The sequence below is a fragment of the Bombus terrestris genome, chromosome 10 (assembly GCF_910591885.1).
Source record: "Bombus terrestris chromosome 10, iyBomTerr1.2, whole genome shotgun sequence".
In the NCBI taxonomy this organism is placed as follows: domain Eukaryota; kingdom Metazoa; phylum Arthropoda; class Insecta; order Hymenoptera; family Apidae; genus Bombus; species Bombus terrestris.
This window is the reverse complement of record NC_063278.1, coordinates 11,034,995-11,052,447: the sequence shown is the minus strand read 5'-3', so window position 1 is coordinate 11,052,447 and position 17,453 is coordinate 11,034,995. Positions and strand designations below refer to the sequence as shown.

The window sequence follows — 17,453 nt, the reverse complement described above, 5'->3', positions numbered from 1 at the left end:
AAAGCGAAGCATTGTCTGCTTAAGCCTGGCATTCAGTGGCCTCTTTCTCTCTTTCTCTCTCTCTCTTTCTTCTCGAGTATAAATTGCGAAAGGTAAGATAGTACGCAGGCTGGAGCCGGTGGAGGGAGAAATAAGAAATTAAGAGAGAGTCTTAGAAGAGAATAAAGCTAAGAATTAAGGCGGCAGAGAGGCTTGGCGGAGAGGAGTGGAAGAATCAGGGGAAGAGCGGAGAGAAAGAAAGCAGGAAGAACGAGAGAAGACGGAACGAACTGAAACCGCCGCTGGCGCTCGCTTTCGAGCTTAAGTCCTTCCAGAGATTCTTACTCGCGCGTCATTTAACAAAACAATTAGAAGTTAACCCCTTCCTTCGTTCATTCGTTCTTTTCTTTCGAATCTACGTCCCAAAATTAAGGAGGATTTCAACCCTTTTCAAGACTTCTCGATTTAGTATGAAATCTACCGAATTTTATGATCTATGATTTATAGATCGGAATATATCGATATCGAGTGCTGAGACACTAACAGAGTTATCCGTGCGTATATCGTGGCGTACCGTGCGAATTTACCACTATCGTCCAAAAATTTACAGAGAATACTTTGCTAAAGAATAGATCTCTTTATTATTATTTCTTTCGGATTTTTCCAAGTAGAGGTGGAATACCAATTAACTAAGTTCATAGTATCATATCAGAGGAGAATTGAGAAGAAATTTGAGTCATTCTTTTCGAAATTCTCGCATGGATCAATTTTGATATAAACATCGTAAACAATGTTCGAAAAAAAAAAAAATGCGAAACGATAAACAAACTCGTGCGATGCAACGCGACGATTCTATTTAACTTCGAAATTTTAGACGGTAAAATTTCTGGTTTACATGGAATATTTTATTTCTTGTAGAATCGTAGACGAGGGAGAGTTCATCAGAGAAAAAAGCAACGACTTCACTCATGAAATTACCGAGTATCATTTAGCGCGATGGTGGGAGGGGAACCATCTGCTTTTCCCTCTTTCATGAAAAGTCTGCGACGGTAGCAGCGCGCCGCCATGAATTCCGTCTTTCACGGCGATAAATAAAAGTAAAGCGTAAAGCAAAGACATCCGGCGGCAGCCGCCCCTCGTCTGGTTGAACTGTACGACCAGCGACTACCCCCGATCTCGTCGATACCAGACTGCATCGAGCCCCTCTTATACCCCATTGAAACCGCTACCTCTTAGAACTATGACTGCTTCGCGTATCGAGCGTATAAAATAAATATACCATGTTTTTCCGTAGCGGCTACCGTCAAATGTGCATAATCTTCAAACGAAGGTGTATACAGGATCGCGATGTCGAAGGGGTTCGTTTCTTTATGGAGGGTCGAAGGGACTGGAAAAGATTTCTACCAATTATCAGAAACGCGCCTTTTGATCTGTCTGCGTATATGCGTTGATTTATAAAACTCTTACTCTTATTTGAAAAAATCACCGGGGGAAAAAGATGTTCTGTCTACGTCTGTTTCAGCCTTCCCACGCTCCGTCCGAGATGTTGCGTCCCTTTACTTTTATGCGCGGTTACATCGAAGGGGTTCGCGCAAAACTTTCCTCCCGATTCCTTATTTGTCTGGCAATTATTTTTTTCAGGGAAAATTAGCGTGGACAAACTTGATATCGCTTCCCTTTTCCACGGTTCTCGTTGATTTAACCGATTGCTAGTTTAGTCTTCTGGTAGCAAATACTTTCTTTTCAAAGTTCAACCTTTCTCTATGTGTGCATATAAATGATTTACACAATTTTATCTATGCATCGGACTACGATATCTATAAATGTACATAGTCGTTGGCATAAAACTCCGTAATTTCATTGCGAACCGAGATATTTGCCGTAGTCTGCGATCGCTGCTGAAAATTAATTATAACAATCAATAATAAATACGTTCTAATACACACTAGCGATCAGAAGTATTAGAACACTCGTTCGTTAAATTCTTTAGAAAATTCTAAGAAATTTCACTTTATTTGTTATTTTATATTAAATATGTTGCAGTTTTTAAGCAAGCATTTTTATTTGATCCGTTGATGAACAACTAAAAGAAAATGCAAAAAAATGTTACATTTCAATGGGTTAGATGTTTCCATTCTTATAGAACTGGACCAAGTTTTTCTCCCACTATACACTAACATCTTTATCTCTTGCCTATACTCAAATCCCACATCGCTGAACAATGCAGAACTTTACAGGACTGAATAACTAATCTAGTTAATCTAGTTCTTTGTATTCCCTTCGATACAAAATATATATGTAAAGTAAAAGTGAAAATAATGAAATCACGCTGAATTTAATACTTATAGTTAATATTGTAAATACATATAGAGTACGTATTTCGTTGCATCTGAGAAATTAAGTAGAATTTGATTTAGGACACAAAGATTCCAAAAAAATTCTATTCTATTCTATTCTGTTCTGTCTACTATATGTTGTATCCTTCTGTGTATAAGTAGGCAGAATGTAGTTGGATATTGGTTTACTGTTTTTCTGCAAGGTTCGAAGGATTATGAAACCAAACGTAAACACAGTGAGGTATCGTGGATCGACCAGTCAGAGACAAAGTGAGTTTAGTGAAGCAGGATACGTTTATTACGATTATGACTATCGTGAAAATTTGCGTTATACCCGATCTTTGCGAACGACTTCAACAATTCACGAGAAAACGTGGTCACGTCTTTATTGAAATCAGAGATGACCCTCCGAGAAATTTTCCTACGCAGTAAGTAATTCTAACAGAAAATAAGCTGTAATTTGGAATTGTTGACATACGAATGTGTTTATACGGACTTTCTTTACACATTATTTTTATACTCTGTACCTTTGTCATACTTTCTATAGGGAGTTCAGGGAAACAGAGTCTTAAATAATCGTGTCGAATGAGAATCATTATTGTTACACTATTTCTATTATTTCGTTAATTACAGTTTTACTTGTTCTGTTTTATATTCAGCGAACGAAAACCTCCCTACGACTCAATAACACTACTATTATTATATTAGTATTTTACTTTCATGTAAAACTGAAATTCTTACTTGATTCAAATAATTTCCTCGTTGTAAATTAATTTTGCTATATGTTAGTTTAGTTATTGTCTTGTCTTTGATATCTTTTCTTATTGAAACTAGAGTACGTAATATTTTATTATTCTTTTGTTATTATAGATATTAGTAAAGATGAAAAGTGTCTCATAGTATTGTATATAACAAGTTTAATTGTTTTATACAAATCTCGAGATTAAATCTTTAGATATAGAATATTAGTTGACTAGATACGTTAGCGCATATGTATGTCACATATTATAACATATGTGTCTATACGTGACATAAAATTAAACGATAAGATTTGTTTAAAAAAATTGCTTGTTTTTAAGAGAATCACTAATTTGTTCAGAGAAATAGTAAAGATTAACGAGGGAGACGCGTTGAAAGAACGATTTATCAGGATCTGTGATTCATAAAAGGTTTGTAATTCTTAGTCGTGATCCACCTTTGCATTGAGTCCGATGGGAATACGTTGTAGGCGAGTGGTGTGAGTTTCCCTGAGTGGCTATTGTCATGTTAAGCGCTCGTCTTTCACCCCTGCCATGGTTTCGTTAGGTGGAAGACTGTTATCTCATCAGTGCTTTTATGGAAAACCCTGCGTCGTATTTCCTTTAAAAAAGCAAACGGCGAACAAAGAGAAAGAAACTGAGGTTATTATACCATAAACCTCAAAGGATAAATCGATGTAGTCAAATTGTCGGTACGAGCATCCATGTAGCAGTCAAATGTAGTATAGCTCCGTATTATCAAGTATCGAAAGGATTGATCAGGATTGATATTGAACGATTCAAAACGTGGAATAAAAAATAAAAGAGAAAAAGATTCGAATCGATAGATATTCAACGATTACTTCGATTTGTATTACGCAACAATTTCGGCCGAACAGAGCAAACACAATACCGAATTCCGTATGTTAGAAATATATTCCGCAATCCATACATTTCCTTTGATAAAGCGCACGAAATCGCAGAGTAAAACGACAAAAATCAACGAATATATTTAATCGTACAACAACACGCACGGTATATTGTCAGTGGACTCTTGCCACAAGTGATCACCGGTCAAAGTTAGAGTCGCAGACGGACATTTACACACGTAAATACAGCGGCAACAACCGCGTTCGTATTTGAATGAATCCCGTGGAAGGGTCGAGGTCAACGAGAAGGGGACAAACCTATGGGATGGTCCACCGACGAAAGCCAGGAGCTTTTTAACCGACGGCTACACTACCCCCGATCGGCCTTTCCAGATTAATTTCATCATGAATGTTAGCCCAACACTTGAGATTCAACCGCAGCCAAACACGGTCCACGATACTCTATTAACAGTTTAAAGCGTATTACAGTCGCGACGCGAGCTTGTTTCGTCCGCGTATCACGAGCCCGGCCAAAGCTCGATGCTCGTGAAAAATGTTTTCAACAAATATGTTTTCAAAGAAATGTACCAGCTCGATTGAAACATTTCCGACGTCCGAGAAATCTGCTGCTCGTAACATTTACAGTCTTTTTTAACGTTACTAAACTGTATATATAAGATATTGAGATATCTATATAGAATAGAATAGAATAGAATATGTAGATAAGATATTGAGATACCTATGTAGAATAGAATAGCGAAACTGACTGGAAAGATCACTTTGGTTCGGAATAAATTAGAACCGAACTGGTGCATGTAACTCTTTCGGAGCATACATCCATTTTAGACGCTTTATGCTTTGAAACGTTGTGACAAACGTGAATCAATACTTTAATATAACTTTAGTAACCATAAAATCGAAATATGCATATCTTCGGTATGACACATGTGCATCGTTAATTGGCTACATTTCGTACGAAATTGAATTTTAGTTGCTGCAGAACTATATCGATATATACAAGGTAAAAGGTTTGATCACCTAAATGAAAGTCGAAAGCCGTGAAAACGATATTATGAAGGATATATCGATTACGTGATCACCAAAGTTTCAGAGGCGACGTGTTACCAGTTTTTTGCCCGGTTGACAGAGGCTGCCAATTAGGCGTGTCTGAAAGGTCGTAGCACTGGGTAAGCTCGTTTCTCGAAGACGGGGGCCTCGTTCGAGTTAAGAACTCGATGGAAGTGGAAAGAAGAAAGAAACAACGAGAGACCCGATACGTGGGATCTCTCTTTTGCCTCCTTTGCCTTTTTTCGGTGGAAATAAAACTGTTGTATCTACTAATAAAGGCGGAGTCTTACTTTTAAAAGCGCGTACCGCTGCTTCTCTTCTTCTTTCCCGCTTCGTTCCTTCTCTCACCTTCGTCCTGCGTTAAAATAGGAGGGATTAGTTCCTATGGTAGCGCGGGGGCTTAAGCATTGATGAGGTTTTTAAATGGGTTCTCCTTTGACGATGGTAAGAGAGAGCGCAGAAGACGTGAACGGCCGACTGGCTGGGAAAAGGGGGACAGAGTGGGACGATATTTACCAGGAGATTAAAAAATCGGGGGAAAAATTAAGTGTTACGGGGGCACGCCCCCGACCAGGATTTAATTCTACGTAATCCTCTGCTAAGATCGCCGAACTGGCGATCCCTCCTCTAGTTCTGCCCCTCTCCAGTTTTGAGACGGCCGTTCGTGATTTTCAACCCTCCTCGATAGTCTTTCTTTTTCCTATCCTTTCTTTTTTTTCATCTTACGCTGATCGTTCAAGATTATGCTTTCAGAAAGTTCTCGGTTAGATGCGCGTAAGGAAGTTGTGAAATGTTCAAACAGCTCCTAAAACGTTTCTCCCTGTACAATATCATGTTTCGCTTAAGATATACGTTCCACTTGTTATTGGTACATTTTTGTTCGCTACTTTGGTGGGTCGAGCGTATTTTTAAGTCGTGTTGTTATGTAATACAGTTTTCTGACGCAAATGCAATTTGCCACTATAATCGTCACGTCTATTTTATAAAAGAAGAATGAAAAATTGAGTAGAAAGGTAGTAACAAATGCAAAAAACAAGGGAAAATACAATAATATACTAGATATAATCATGTACTAAATATAAAAATTAACTTTATAAAAGAACTATATTATTTGTAAGATGATCTAATTGTTATAAATACCTATTTTTCTATTCGTATGAGTTTATGATTGTAATTTTTCGATTTTCCAATGTAGAATTCACAACAATAATTTTAATACTAATATATACATTCGCGATATTGTATACAATTTGAACTAATATTATAGATGCATAAAAACAGTGTTCATTTGTTCTATTGTTTTCGTTTATTTGTCATGCCTTCATTTTCGATGTTAATTAAAATCACTCTTGTGTACATAAAGTAAAAAATCTATCTGACCAAACATCACAGTATTGCACATGACTGTATCGTAGAATTAACTAACACCGTTCTTATGAACCTTTATTAAATATTCGATTTATTTGGTACTAAATTACGGTGTGAATAATATCGATTTCTTTAAACAAATCAATAGCTTTCAGTAATCACACATATTTGCCTGACTTATGTTAGTTTGCATATATAGGGTAGAAACTCATCTGCGGTAGTTTAGCAGTATGGTTGATGGAAAGTTCATTTTGGGAGGAGTTGAAGTTTGGCGACGTCGCGGGTCTTTTTCCCGGCTGCTACCACTCAAATAATAATGTAGCTTAATTACACGAGGACAAGTCGATATGTTGGCGATACAAATATTTAGAGGGTGGACGAAGAGTAACCGTGGAACGATGTTATTAGTAAATTAACCAACATCAAAGAAAATGCGAGCGGTGGTCACTTACTCCGCTAATGGAAAGCCTGCATCCTTCTGTGTGAGATATCTATAGATGTACTTACATACGCGTGTATATAAATACATTTCTATATTTCAGTTATAATACTTGGAGCGTTGTGCGATCGTTATGAACGAGCATATTACCGTCTATGGCTCCTTGATGAGCATCCATCCAGAACTCCAAGCATACGTATACCAGTTATCTAATGCAACTTTATAACATTTATTCCTCTTCGTACTTATCTGGCAAATTGAATTTTCCTATTGTTTCAAACGTGCAGTTGTTTTTATTTATTTTTCGGTGTCGCTAAAACGATATTCATTTTGGATACTTATGTATGTTATCAAATAAATGACGAATGTTTTATTTGAATGAAAGGAAATCTTTTGTAAGCCATGATAATTACCATGACGATTACACGTTATTCATAATCTTTCTACGTATGATAAAATCCTTTGAAATTGCAAATTAATATATGACAAATTCATGAAAGGGTAATTTAACGAAATGATCTACTTCTTTGTGTTCTTTCTGTATTATATGTTCTGTGTTATAGTAAACGGATACATACAACTTCTGTGACATAGAAATTAGCATCAATAAAAATTGACATTACTTTTGTCGAAAGCACCTGCATACTTCTAGCTTGGTAACAGAGTTCGTCGTTCGAATTGCCAGTCTCTTATATAGCAATTACTTTCTATATTTTACTTTGTACTCTTATGTCTCTACATACCAAATCTGTCATTATTAACTCTTAATTCCAAGATCTGTAATCTGTCATTTTCACAAGTTCGAAATGATATTTGGTAGTTTCATTGTTAAACGATTTCAATTATCTCTCAAAGTGAGAATTCCATGAAATTTTACCATTCATTTTTTTGTAGCGTGCTAGAGGCTGGTCCGATTCCCATTTCAGCAGCAGACAGATTCATTTATCATTAGAAAAGAGTGTCATTGGCTAAGAAAATGATGCATAACGCGGCTGACGAGAAGGTCGAGAAGTTGGAAGGGCCGTATATCCCTGGTCGGTCCTCTTGCCGATTTTCTGGCGTCTCCTATTCCTCCGTTACGTTGGGGTCTTAAGGGTGATTTCTTTTCGTTTCTGGCTCCGCCGGACTAAATTTTGCGCGTTAAGCCCTCGGTGTAATCCTGCCCTTAATATTCAAAAACGTGATCGCCCTGCCAAGCATCCCGAACGAAGGAACAGCCCTCGAAGAGTCGAGCACAGCTCGACCAACCGAACTGGCGAACGAGGGAAGCTTTTCATATGCTAATTGGCATTCGTCATTTTCTTATGGCAGCGACTTAAGTGTGCTTAAGCGTGCTAACTCCTTTCTGGAAGCGCTAGAGCTTGGCCAAGCTCGTGGAACCGGCCGATGCCATTTTCGAAATTGGACAGTTTCGGGATTCTCCTTGCCAACCTACTGTTTCAGCCAACCCGGAATACCAAATTGAACGAATACGTTCTATAACATAGATTTTTCATTCCCAGGCACCACAAACACCGGAATTGATGGCGTTGATATCCTTAATGTCCCAAGAATTCCAGATATTGTAGGGTTTCGGTGATTAATTAAACGTTCGTTCATTTTTATGCCATTTTAAATATGCAAGTTTATGTTAATGTATTCATCCGAAGAAATGAATTACTTTCAAACTTTCCGCTAATGAAAAGTTGTATGTGTCTGTAAATAACGTAAAGGAGTTAGATGTAGCGATGTGTATTGAACTTTATTATCAACCATCTTTTTATTTCGGCATATATTCATCTACCTATATAAAAAACTATTTAAATTAATTGTATTTAAAGTTCACTTTCCTTAATCCTTTCTATTGACTGATGTGTCGAAGAAGGTCTTGTAGTTTCTAAATTCTTTAATAATCTTAAGAGCTGATAACTATGTTATCTTTAATTCGCAGAGTTATCATTTGTTCTAAGAACTAAGCAAGTAAAACATATGCTTTAGGATATAAATATCTGTAAACCGTGATTATTACCAGCGAGATATCGAATTATTCGCATTGAGACACATTTTATTTAAAAAAATTGAAAACATGTTGTCAAAACGTACGAATTTTGCAATGTTTTATACCATTTGATATAATAATTATGGTTAAGGAAATAAAATCAAATTGAGATATATGTGTATTCTCAAGCATCTATTTGATCTGCACGCTTTTCTCTTGCACGATTAATTGAAAAATAATTCTAATTAAAATAAGATGAAAAATATGAAAAAAACAACCTACTTAATCCGTTTAATTTCAATCAAAAACTAAATCCACGTTATAAGTAACGTGATTATCGAGGAATTACGTACGATTCATCGTTAATTTTTTAGAAAATTGCTCAATCAGTCAATGATATTTCAAATGCAACTTCTCCAATTATGTAATAAGACTACTAAATATTGTACGTGCGAGTTTGTAATTGTGCAGATAAAGATTTTCGTCGATAAGATTTTTATCTATTACCTACATCGTTCACCCATTTAAATATTGAGTTTATGGATTATCACTTAACCGGCGATCGACATACGCATCTCATAAATATTTTTCCTGTCTGACTCGAGGTACGAGTATTACCGTCTCCTATTGTAGCACATGCGTATATTACACTCTACCTTTATCGAAAGATATCTGAGCAGCGTATCTGTAACAAGATAACGTGCGTCGACTAAAAGTGCCTCGCCTCTGGTCTCACGTTAGTAGGTTTGCGCTTTATTAACCCGTTTTCGTGAAACGGAACAAACCGTGCAATCGAACGTGATAAAACGACTCGAAACCCAGTTGTGATTGATGCCAACATGTGATTGCACATCGAGTTTTCGTGGTTACATCGATACAGAAATCGGCGTGTTCATCAGTGAGTAAAAATAGAAGTTGTTGATCGATCGACTTCTCACAAAAGTAAGTTAGCAAAGGCTACTGAAATAGTCAATAAAACTGAACTAGTTTTCAATATACGCGTCGTAAACGATAAATAATTTATATGTAAAACGCTGATTATGCCGAATATGACGATTCTCCGGTACAGAGAATCTCAGTAAAAATCAAACTACGAGTTCTAAGAGACGTCACCAGGTGATTCATCGTGACACATAAATCGCTAAACACGTGAAATATATTGCTAATTGAATTACAACTGGTGTTACACACACACACATATATATATGTAGATAATAGCAGAATTAATCATTAATCCGTCAAAATTGACGAAATACGAACGAAATATTGTCATGTTTTTACGCTTAGAATTACTCGTTTTATTACTTTTGTTTAATATTTATTATATTACAAAGTATATAGTATGTAATTCAATATTGCTTTAATAGTCTTAAAAACCTACTGAAGTATGAAATATTTTAAATTTGCGAGCAGAGAACAATGTATATATTTATTATATTTGTTATATCCAATCGGTAAATTTAATATCTATCTATTTTAAAAGAATATTAACACAAACATGTTGTCGTACGTGTTTGCAAGGAAAATTAAAAGTAGTATTTCAACATTAGCGGAGATTTAAAAATTCAGTAATAAATATATGTATATTTTCTTTATGTAGCGTGACCAACTTTATTTATAATGTAAACAGAAGAAACGTAAAAATACAGCAAATACTTTATCAGTTGATCTTATTTTAAAGGAATGGCTATACGTCTTCAAGAAGTAATGCGATCAGAAGTGGAGGGTGGCCTTGCTGGTCCAGCTAATCCGATACCGAGTCAGTCGATAGATTGCGGTTGTGGACTACTACCATGTCCGAAATTAGCAAAATTTGCAACTCGCCGACTTTTCGTTGGCTTGCTCTCGTGGGTTGGCTTGATTCAGGCCGCTGCTTACGCGTATCTTTTCATAGTAGGACCTACGATCGGAAGAAGATTTCAATTTGATCCTTATGTAATGGGCATGTATTCCTAAAATCTCTCTCATCGTACAAATGCTTCTCGCCACTAGATTTCAGATATTTGTGCAAATTCATATGTTTCTAAACATAATTCAAGAAATAGAACCTAAGCCGAGATTCATTTCATCTCTTAGACATTGAAAAGAGTTCACAATTTTGAATATTTTATATATTTTATATCCTGTGCATCCTGTGCATTTTTGTTCCATTAAATTTACTCTAAATGCATATAAACCCGGAGTCTATTCGTAACTATGACGAAGATTTTTATCGGCTTTTGTATATTGTACCACAATTCTGTGAAATAAAGTTTCAAAAGTATTTTTAGTACGAACGTTAAGACAGAAATTTTGAAGATCAACGATAATCACTAATTACTATCCTTGAATGTTGCAGAATGGGTACTTATAATATCTGATTTGACGCCTTTCCTTCTTGGAGTAGTCGTTGCATATTGGGGTGATAGAATTCACAGAGCTGCATGGATTGGCGGTATAATTCTTTTGCAAAGCATTTCGTATTTTATTATGATAATTCCTCATCTGACGCATCAGACCAAAGTTATCGAAGAAACCGAAAACATGACACATATGTCGATATACGCAGGTGAATAATACATATTAATAATACATTTCTTATTCAATCGCTATCAATAGACTTATGTATTCGTGAGTAAATTCATTTTCTTATACATTCACAAATACAATTAGTTTCTCGTATCAGTTAATAGAATAAGATGCATTGAAGCTTCAATGAAAATACAATTTTTCTAACTCTATTCCTCTTGTCGTGATTATAAATTATAATTTACACCTAGTAATAGAATATTGATGTATTACATAATGAAAGAAGAGAAGTATAACTTTTAACATATCATTTTACAGATGATAGCCGAGATCTGTGTTTCGACGCTTCTTCTAGGATTGTTGCAAAAGAGCATGAGCCCTGTTATTTCACATTTTCAATGATCTTCATTGTACAAATTATATCTGGTATTGCGAACATTGCGTACTTTGCATTGGGTATATCCTATTTAGACGATAATACAAAGAAAAAACACATAGCTGCTTTCATTGGTGTTCTCATTGCTGCGAAGATTTTCGGTATTCTTCTAGGATCTATCTTGGCGTGGATATGTCTCAGGTGAGCTAGATTTCTTATTTATATATATATAAATCAGAAATACATATAATGTACCTTATTTAAAATTCTATAAGTAGCAAACTAACATTCAATTAGAAAGAAATAAGGACTTCAAATGTTCATGGAATTAACGAAAATTCATTCGAATAAAAATTATAAATGAAATGTATTACTTATGTTTCATTGTAATTTATACAAATTCGATTATTTTATAACTTTTTAAAGGCAAATACCACTGTAAAATTCTGCATATATGATATTCTAAGAGAAATATTAAAAGTTATTGAGCACCAATGTTCTTATAAAAGTCAAAATAACGACATCCAAAGTTATAGCATTAATAAATCAAAATTTAAAATACTGACATAACTTACGCAAAATATATATTCAATGCTTTGTAAAAAATTTTTAATCGTACAGAGTCGACGCAGTGACTTTGAGCTTGATAAAGTCCTACAGAGAACAAATCGGCGCATGGTGGTTAGGACTACCAATTCTAACGATACTACTCATAGTTCCTGGTTTGCTTCTTTCATGGTTCCCTCAAATGCTACCATCTGAGGTGATTATCTATTCACTTTTTCCTGTTTAATGATACTAAACACGTATCTATAAAACCATATTTCTTCTACTAGGTTGTCGAAAAAGCTGCTGCCTCGTTACTACATAGTTCCAACAATCAAAATCGAACATCTCGCAGATTGATTAACCAAAAAGTTGGTAATTCCAATTTCTGGCCATCAGTCGGTAGACTGTTCATTAATAAAACTTTGATTTGCCAAGTCGTTTCTTGTAGTCTTTACGTTATGGCGATTGTGCATTTTATTAGTTTTGAAAATCTCATTGCGCAATCAAGATTTCACGTACCGAAGCCAAGTGGGATGTTACTCGGTTTCGAGGATCCAGCTTCGTCAAGATTAATATTAAGTAGGATACAAATTACATCTCAGTATAATTTTAAGATACAATTTTGAGATATAACAATGTCGTATAACGTTAACGTATTAAGTTAACGTATTACCTATTTTCAGATATCTTGAAACCTATTCTAGTCGCCTTGGTCGTGATCATTTCTGGCCTAGTTATTTCGAAGGCGAAACCTGGTGCTAAGTGTATCATTGGTTACAGTATCATCGTCGTACTTTTAGCATCTGTAATTATTTTCTCATTGTCTGCCTCAACTTGTGAGAAAAAGCCTATTGTTGGTACCACTAGAAACGGATCGTAAGTACATCATCAGCAAATGAAATAGAAAATTCAATAATCATTTTAGCCATTATTATTCAGTATATATATATATATTTTTTTTTAGTCTCGTCCTGTTGAAGTATTGTAACAGAAATTGTGGCTGTTCGTATGACGCTCATTTTCGTCCAGTCTGCGATAGCAAAGGCACCTTCGTCTTTTATAGTCCTTGTCACGCTGGATGCACTTCTTCCAAACTTATAAATGGTGTAACAATTTACAGTGGTTGCAGCTGCATAGAAGAAGAGATGGGAATGGGAGTGGAAGTGATCGATGGACCTTGCACTTCTACTAGTTGTCAAAATAATTGGATACTTTTCGAGGCAAGTATCAGTTTTTCAAATTTCTCTTTGTTTTTTCTTTTTTTTTGTTCATCTCCTTTCCTAAATTACAATTTTTAATTTTCTAAATTCCGAGACCCTAGGATTTTATAAATTTAGTTCTTTAACATAGTTTCGTGGCAACGATTATAATTTAGTTTTCTCTCCTTTAGTCCGGAAATCTCTTGACGTGCATATTAGTTGCATCAACTTTCGTGGGAGATATATTGATAATCTTGAGATCAGTCAACACGCAAGACAAGGCTATCGGCATAGGCTTGTGGATGACGTGCTTGGCTATACTTGCGAATATTCCCGGAAAAATTCTTTACGATGTGATTGCAAATCTAACGTGCCGACATTGGGGAACTCAAAGATCTGTGTGCCATCTCCATGATGGCTTGAAACTTGGCAACTATCTGTGCTACATGACAGGTTCACTATTAGCTCTGTCTGTCATATTGAAAACCCTAGTGTGGTTCTTCTGCAGAGACTTGGAGCTTTATATTCAGAAAGACCAAGAACCAGCAGCGGCGACTGAATTGAGAAAATTGATGCGCAATCCTGACGTTGCGTCTAGTCAACAAGAGAAACAAACTAAGCCTGACCATGATAGTAAGTACATTGGCAACCGAGATTTGTAGAACAACAATCTTCTTAAGTATTTAATAATTAATAATTTCATAATTTAGTAATTAAACTTAGAAAAAGTTTCAACCGAAGTTAAGAATAACAGCCGTTTAACGCAAATCTATTATAATTCAAGATGTATTTAACTTGAAGACATGATTGTTCAGAAAATATTCCAAAGCTCTTACGTATTATGATTAAATATTACGAAACGGAATTTTTCTTCGTATATATAATTTTATTTAAATTATATCGATACAATGTTGCCTGATTTATCTTTCGTATGTAACGATATTTTTATCGTGTCGTAATTAATCAATTAAACAAGCCGTGAAATAATGCATAAACACTTTTGGAAGAAATAAATATAGAAGCATGTTACGAAAATCAGAAATGCAAGAAGAATTTCAACGACTGCTTAGTTCGTCATAAGTCTAAAAATATATTATCGTGAACTTCGTTAATTTCAAAGATCCTAATGAAGAAAGAGATAATAGCGAAAAGAAAGAATATTAATTAAATGCTTTGCATCCCTTTCATAACCGCAGTATTAGAAAAATCGTAAATAAAATGTCGTATTGATGCAACTTTTATCTTTACTAAGAAGTGGAACGATTAAATTAAAAGCATCCTTTTTTAGATGACACGCCAGTTCGAGTAGATATCGCGAACGAGGAATTGAATATATCAACGAGGTCTCTAAATGAAAGTCTGTCAAAGAAGAATGAAGAAGAAGAGGAAGAAAAGAGTGAGGAAACAACGCTAAAGTATGGTCCCATCGGTCCTGGGGATCGTCGAACGGACTCAAAATCCTCACTGAATCAAACGACGCAAAATCGAAAGTCGATGATTCGAAAGTTAGAGTCGGAGGATGAGTTAAGTTCTAGCGACGAAGAAAGTAAAAAAAAAGCGAGTCCAAAGATAGCATACAAGCCGTTGAATCTCGATTCCGATGTAGAAAGTGATTTAAGCAGCGTGGAGCCAAGATCGCGGAAGCGTATTATGGGGAAGGACTATGATTCTGTTTATACCAGCGATCGCAGCTCTTCCGCGAAAAGCTCGCTCTTTAGACGTGAATTTCCTAATCCGGATAACTACGGCGATCCGAGACAAGCGAAACACATAGATGGTTCTTCGGAAACCAGCAGTTTCAAATTCTCGAGAAAGAGGCAAGACGCTGAGGTACAGAAGAAGGGAGATTTCAACGAAGTTGGTATACCAATAGTAGATGTTCCTGTTTCGCGTGCTTCCGCGAAAGGTGTAAAATCACTGATTGATCAATACGAACTAAACGCTGAACAGCAAACCGAAGAAGGCGAAGAGTCCTTCAGATCAAATGAAAACGGAACTCACTTGGAAAGTAAAATAGGGATCCCGCTAGTAGCTATGGCACCGAAAAGACCTCTCTCGAGGAGTCAATATTCATCAGGGTTCGGCAGTTTAACGGATAGTAAGATTCCTGAAAATCGATCCGAATCCCGCGAAAGCGTTAGCACGAAAGCATCTAGTAAGGGCAGTATAGGGACACTGCGCACTGATCTCTGATGTACAACTATGTTACATATCAGTTCTCTATTTTAAAATTTTATACGAAAATCTATAAAGACACTTTATTTATTTAATACTTTTGGCTAGTTTTCTTTATCTGTCGAATCTTAATTCTATACAATTATTCATAAACCATTAAAACGTGAACTACCACGTAAAAGTAAGTTCTTTAATCTTAATGAAATCATATGTTATGAAATCATATGTTGCAAAAAATTTGTTCCACTGAATTGTAGTTTCGATTGGAAAGTAACATACATCTAATTGAATCTTTGTAGAATAGAAGAAATATAAGTAAATTAATTGAAACACTTTTGTAGAATAGGAGGAATATAAGTAAATTAATTAAAACACTTCTAAGTACAGGTAAATAAGAATTAAAGAGAGTATTTTGTATATCAAAGATAGTTTTAAGTAAATAATTTTGCCTGAAATTTCCGAAAAATGCTCAAAAAATTATTAATATCATAAAAATACGTTTTTTATGACTTTTGAAGACTAAATTCTTTGCATTTAAAGAGAAAGATGTGACTTAAGAATAATATAAAAATGTATAAAGTATATCCTTCTATTAGAAGGAGGAAGTATAATGCGATGTGCAAAGATAAAATATAAATTTTTCCCAAACTTGCTTTCCAAATTTTGCAAGGTCAGTATTATTTATTAGCATCAAAGTATATTTTTTTAGGAAAAGAATATATTTTTCCTATTATATCGTATAAACATAAACTAGTAGTAAAGTTCAATCGTGTCTAATTTTTTAAAACTATCTTGAACGCCAAACAAGTGATTAAGTTTTTAAATAACATTAACAGAGGAGTAATTTTCGGATATTTAGAAAAATATGCAACTTATATTTTTTTATTGGTAATTATCTACATCGAAGGAATGAAAACAGTTCGTTACACAATACCATTATAACCACGACTGACAAAAACAGATATAGAAAGTACAAATTTACAGGTATCTATATATATATATATATATACTATAAGAAGATTTATAGGGGAAAAATATAACAGTCAGAATTTCCATAAAATTCCAATTCAATTAAATCGATCGATTATTAATGTTTACATTACAATGAAAATTACAATGTTTAGCTGTAGAACTCAAACGTAACTAACTCGATCTATTTCCACTGATAATGAATTGGTGAAGAAAAGTGGAGCGGTTAAGATAACATACGGTCAGTTATCCTATCCTAAAGTATCGTTACTTTATTTTTAGTTTAATTCTTCTGTGTTATTGGATTTTTTAGTACTCGACTGGAAATTTATATCTACTATCAAGCGAAATGATCAAGATTACTGATAGTCGATAACAAATTTATGAAATACATTAAGTACAGGTTTTCTTCGTCTAAAAATATTAGATGAAATTAATTTTTGTACTTCATTAGAATTTGTTAGAAAATAAATATTCTAGATTTATGTTCATGTAACACATCTATTTCATATTAAAAAAAAAAAAAAAACAAGTTGACTAAACACGGATACGTATCAAGAAAGACTGTATGACCACAATTAATTTTATATAACACTGCCAACGACGAACGAATTAAAATAAAATTAAAGAGTAATCGGAAAAATTAAATTGTTGATATATATGACGATGCATTTCATATATATTCATATAATTAATAATAATATCTAAAATTATAGTAATTTCTTTATTTAGAAATATTTTTATATAAACACTGTATAATATGTCCATTTTTATTTAATTTTATGTATTTCAGGCAGAATATACCTAACTTACCTTAATAAACTATTTTATACACTGGTTATGTATTAAAAATGTGACTCAACAAAAATATAATAAAAATCTTGACTCAGATTGTTATTCTTT

The 17,453-nt window shown here is 34.6% G+C and overlaps 1 protein-coding gene across 4 annotated transcripts; it reads left to right on the top strand.

The window, feature by feature from the left end:
* The first annotated feature begins 2,568 nt into the window (after positions 1-2,568).
* On the top strand, positions 2,569-17,441 carry LOC100652127 (solute carrier organic anion transporter family member 1A5). 4 transcript variants are annotated; one of them, XM_012312350.2, is made up of 10 exons: positions 2,569-2,743; positions 10,456-10,716; positions 11,113-11,322; positions 11,601-11,859; positions 12,280-12,421; positions 12,495-12,786; positions 12,891-13,083; positions 13,172-13,427; positions 13,598-14,039; positions 14,695-17,441. In XM_012312350.2, exons 1-10 carry the CDS (start codon positions 2,716-2,718, stop codon positions 15,597-15,599), a joined length of 2,988 nt encoding a protein of 995 aa, XP_012167740.2. In that variant the 5' UTR covers positions 2,569-2,715; the 3' UTR covers positions 15,600-17,441. The 4 variants fall into 4 exon arrangements, with proteins under 4 accessions (XP_012167740.2, XP_012167742.2, XP_003398079.3 ...); XM_003398031.4 differs by lacking the exon at positions 2,569-2,743 and adding an exon at positions 9,485-9,672; XM_012312351.3 differs by lacking the exon at positions 2,569-2,743 and adding an exon at positions 9,536-9,716.
* Positions 17,442-17,453: the final 12 nt, after the last annotated feature.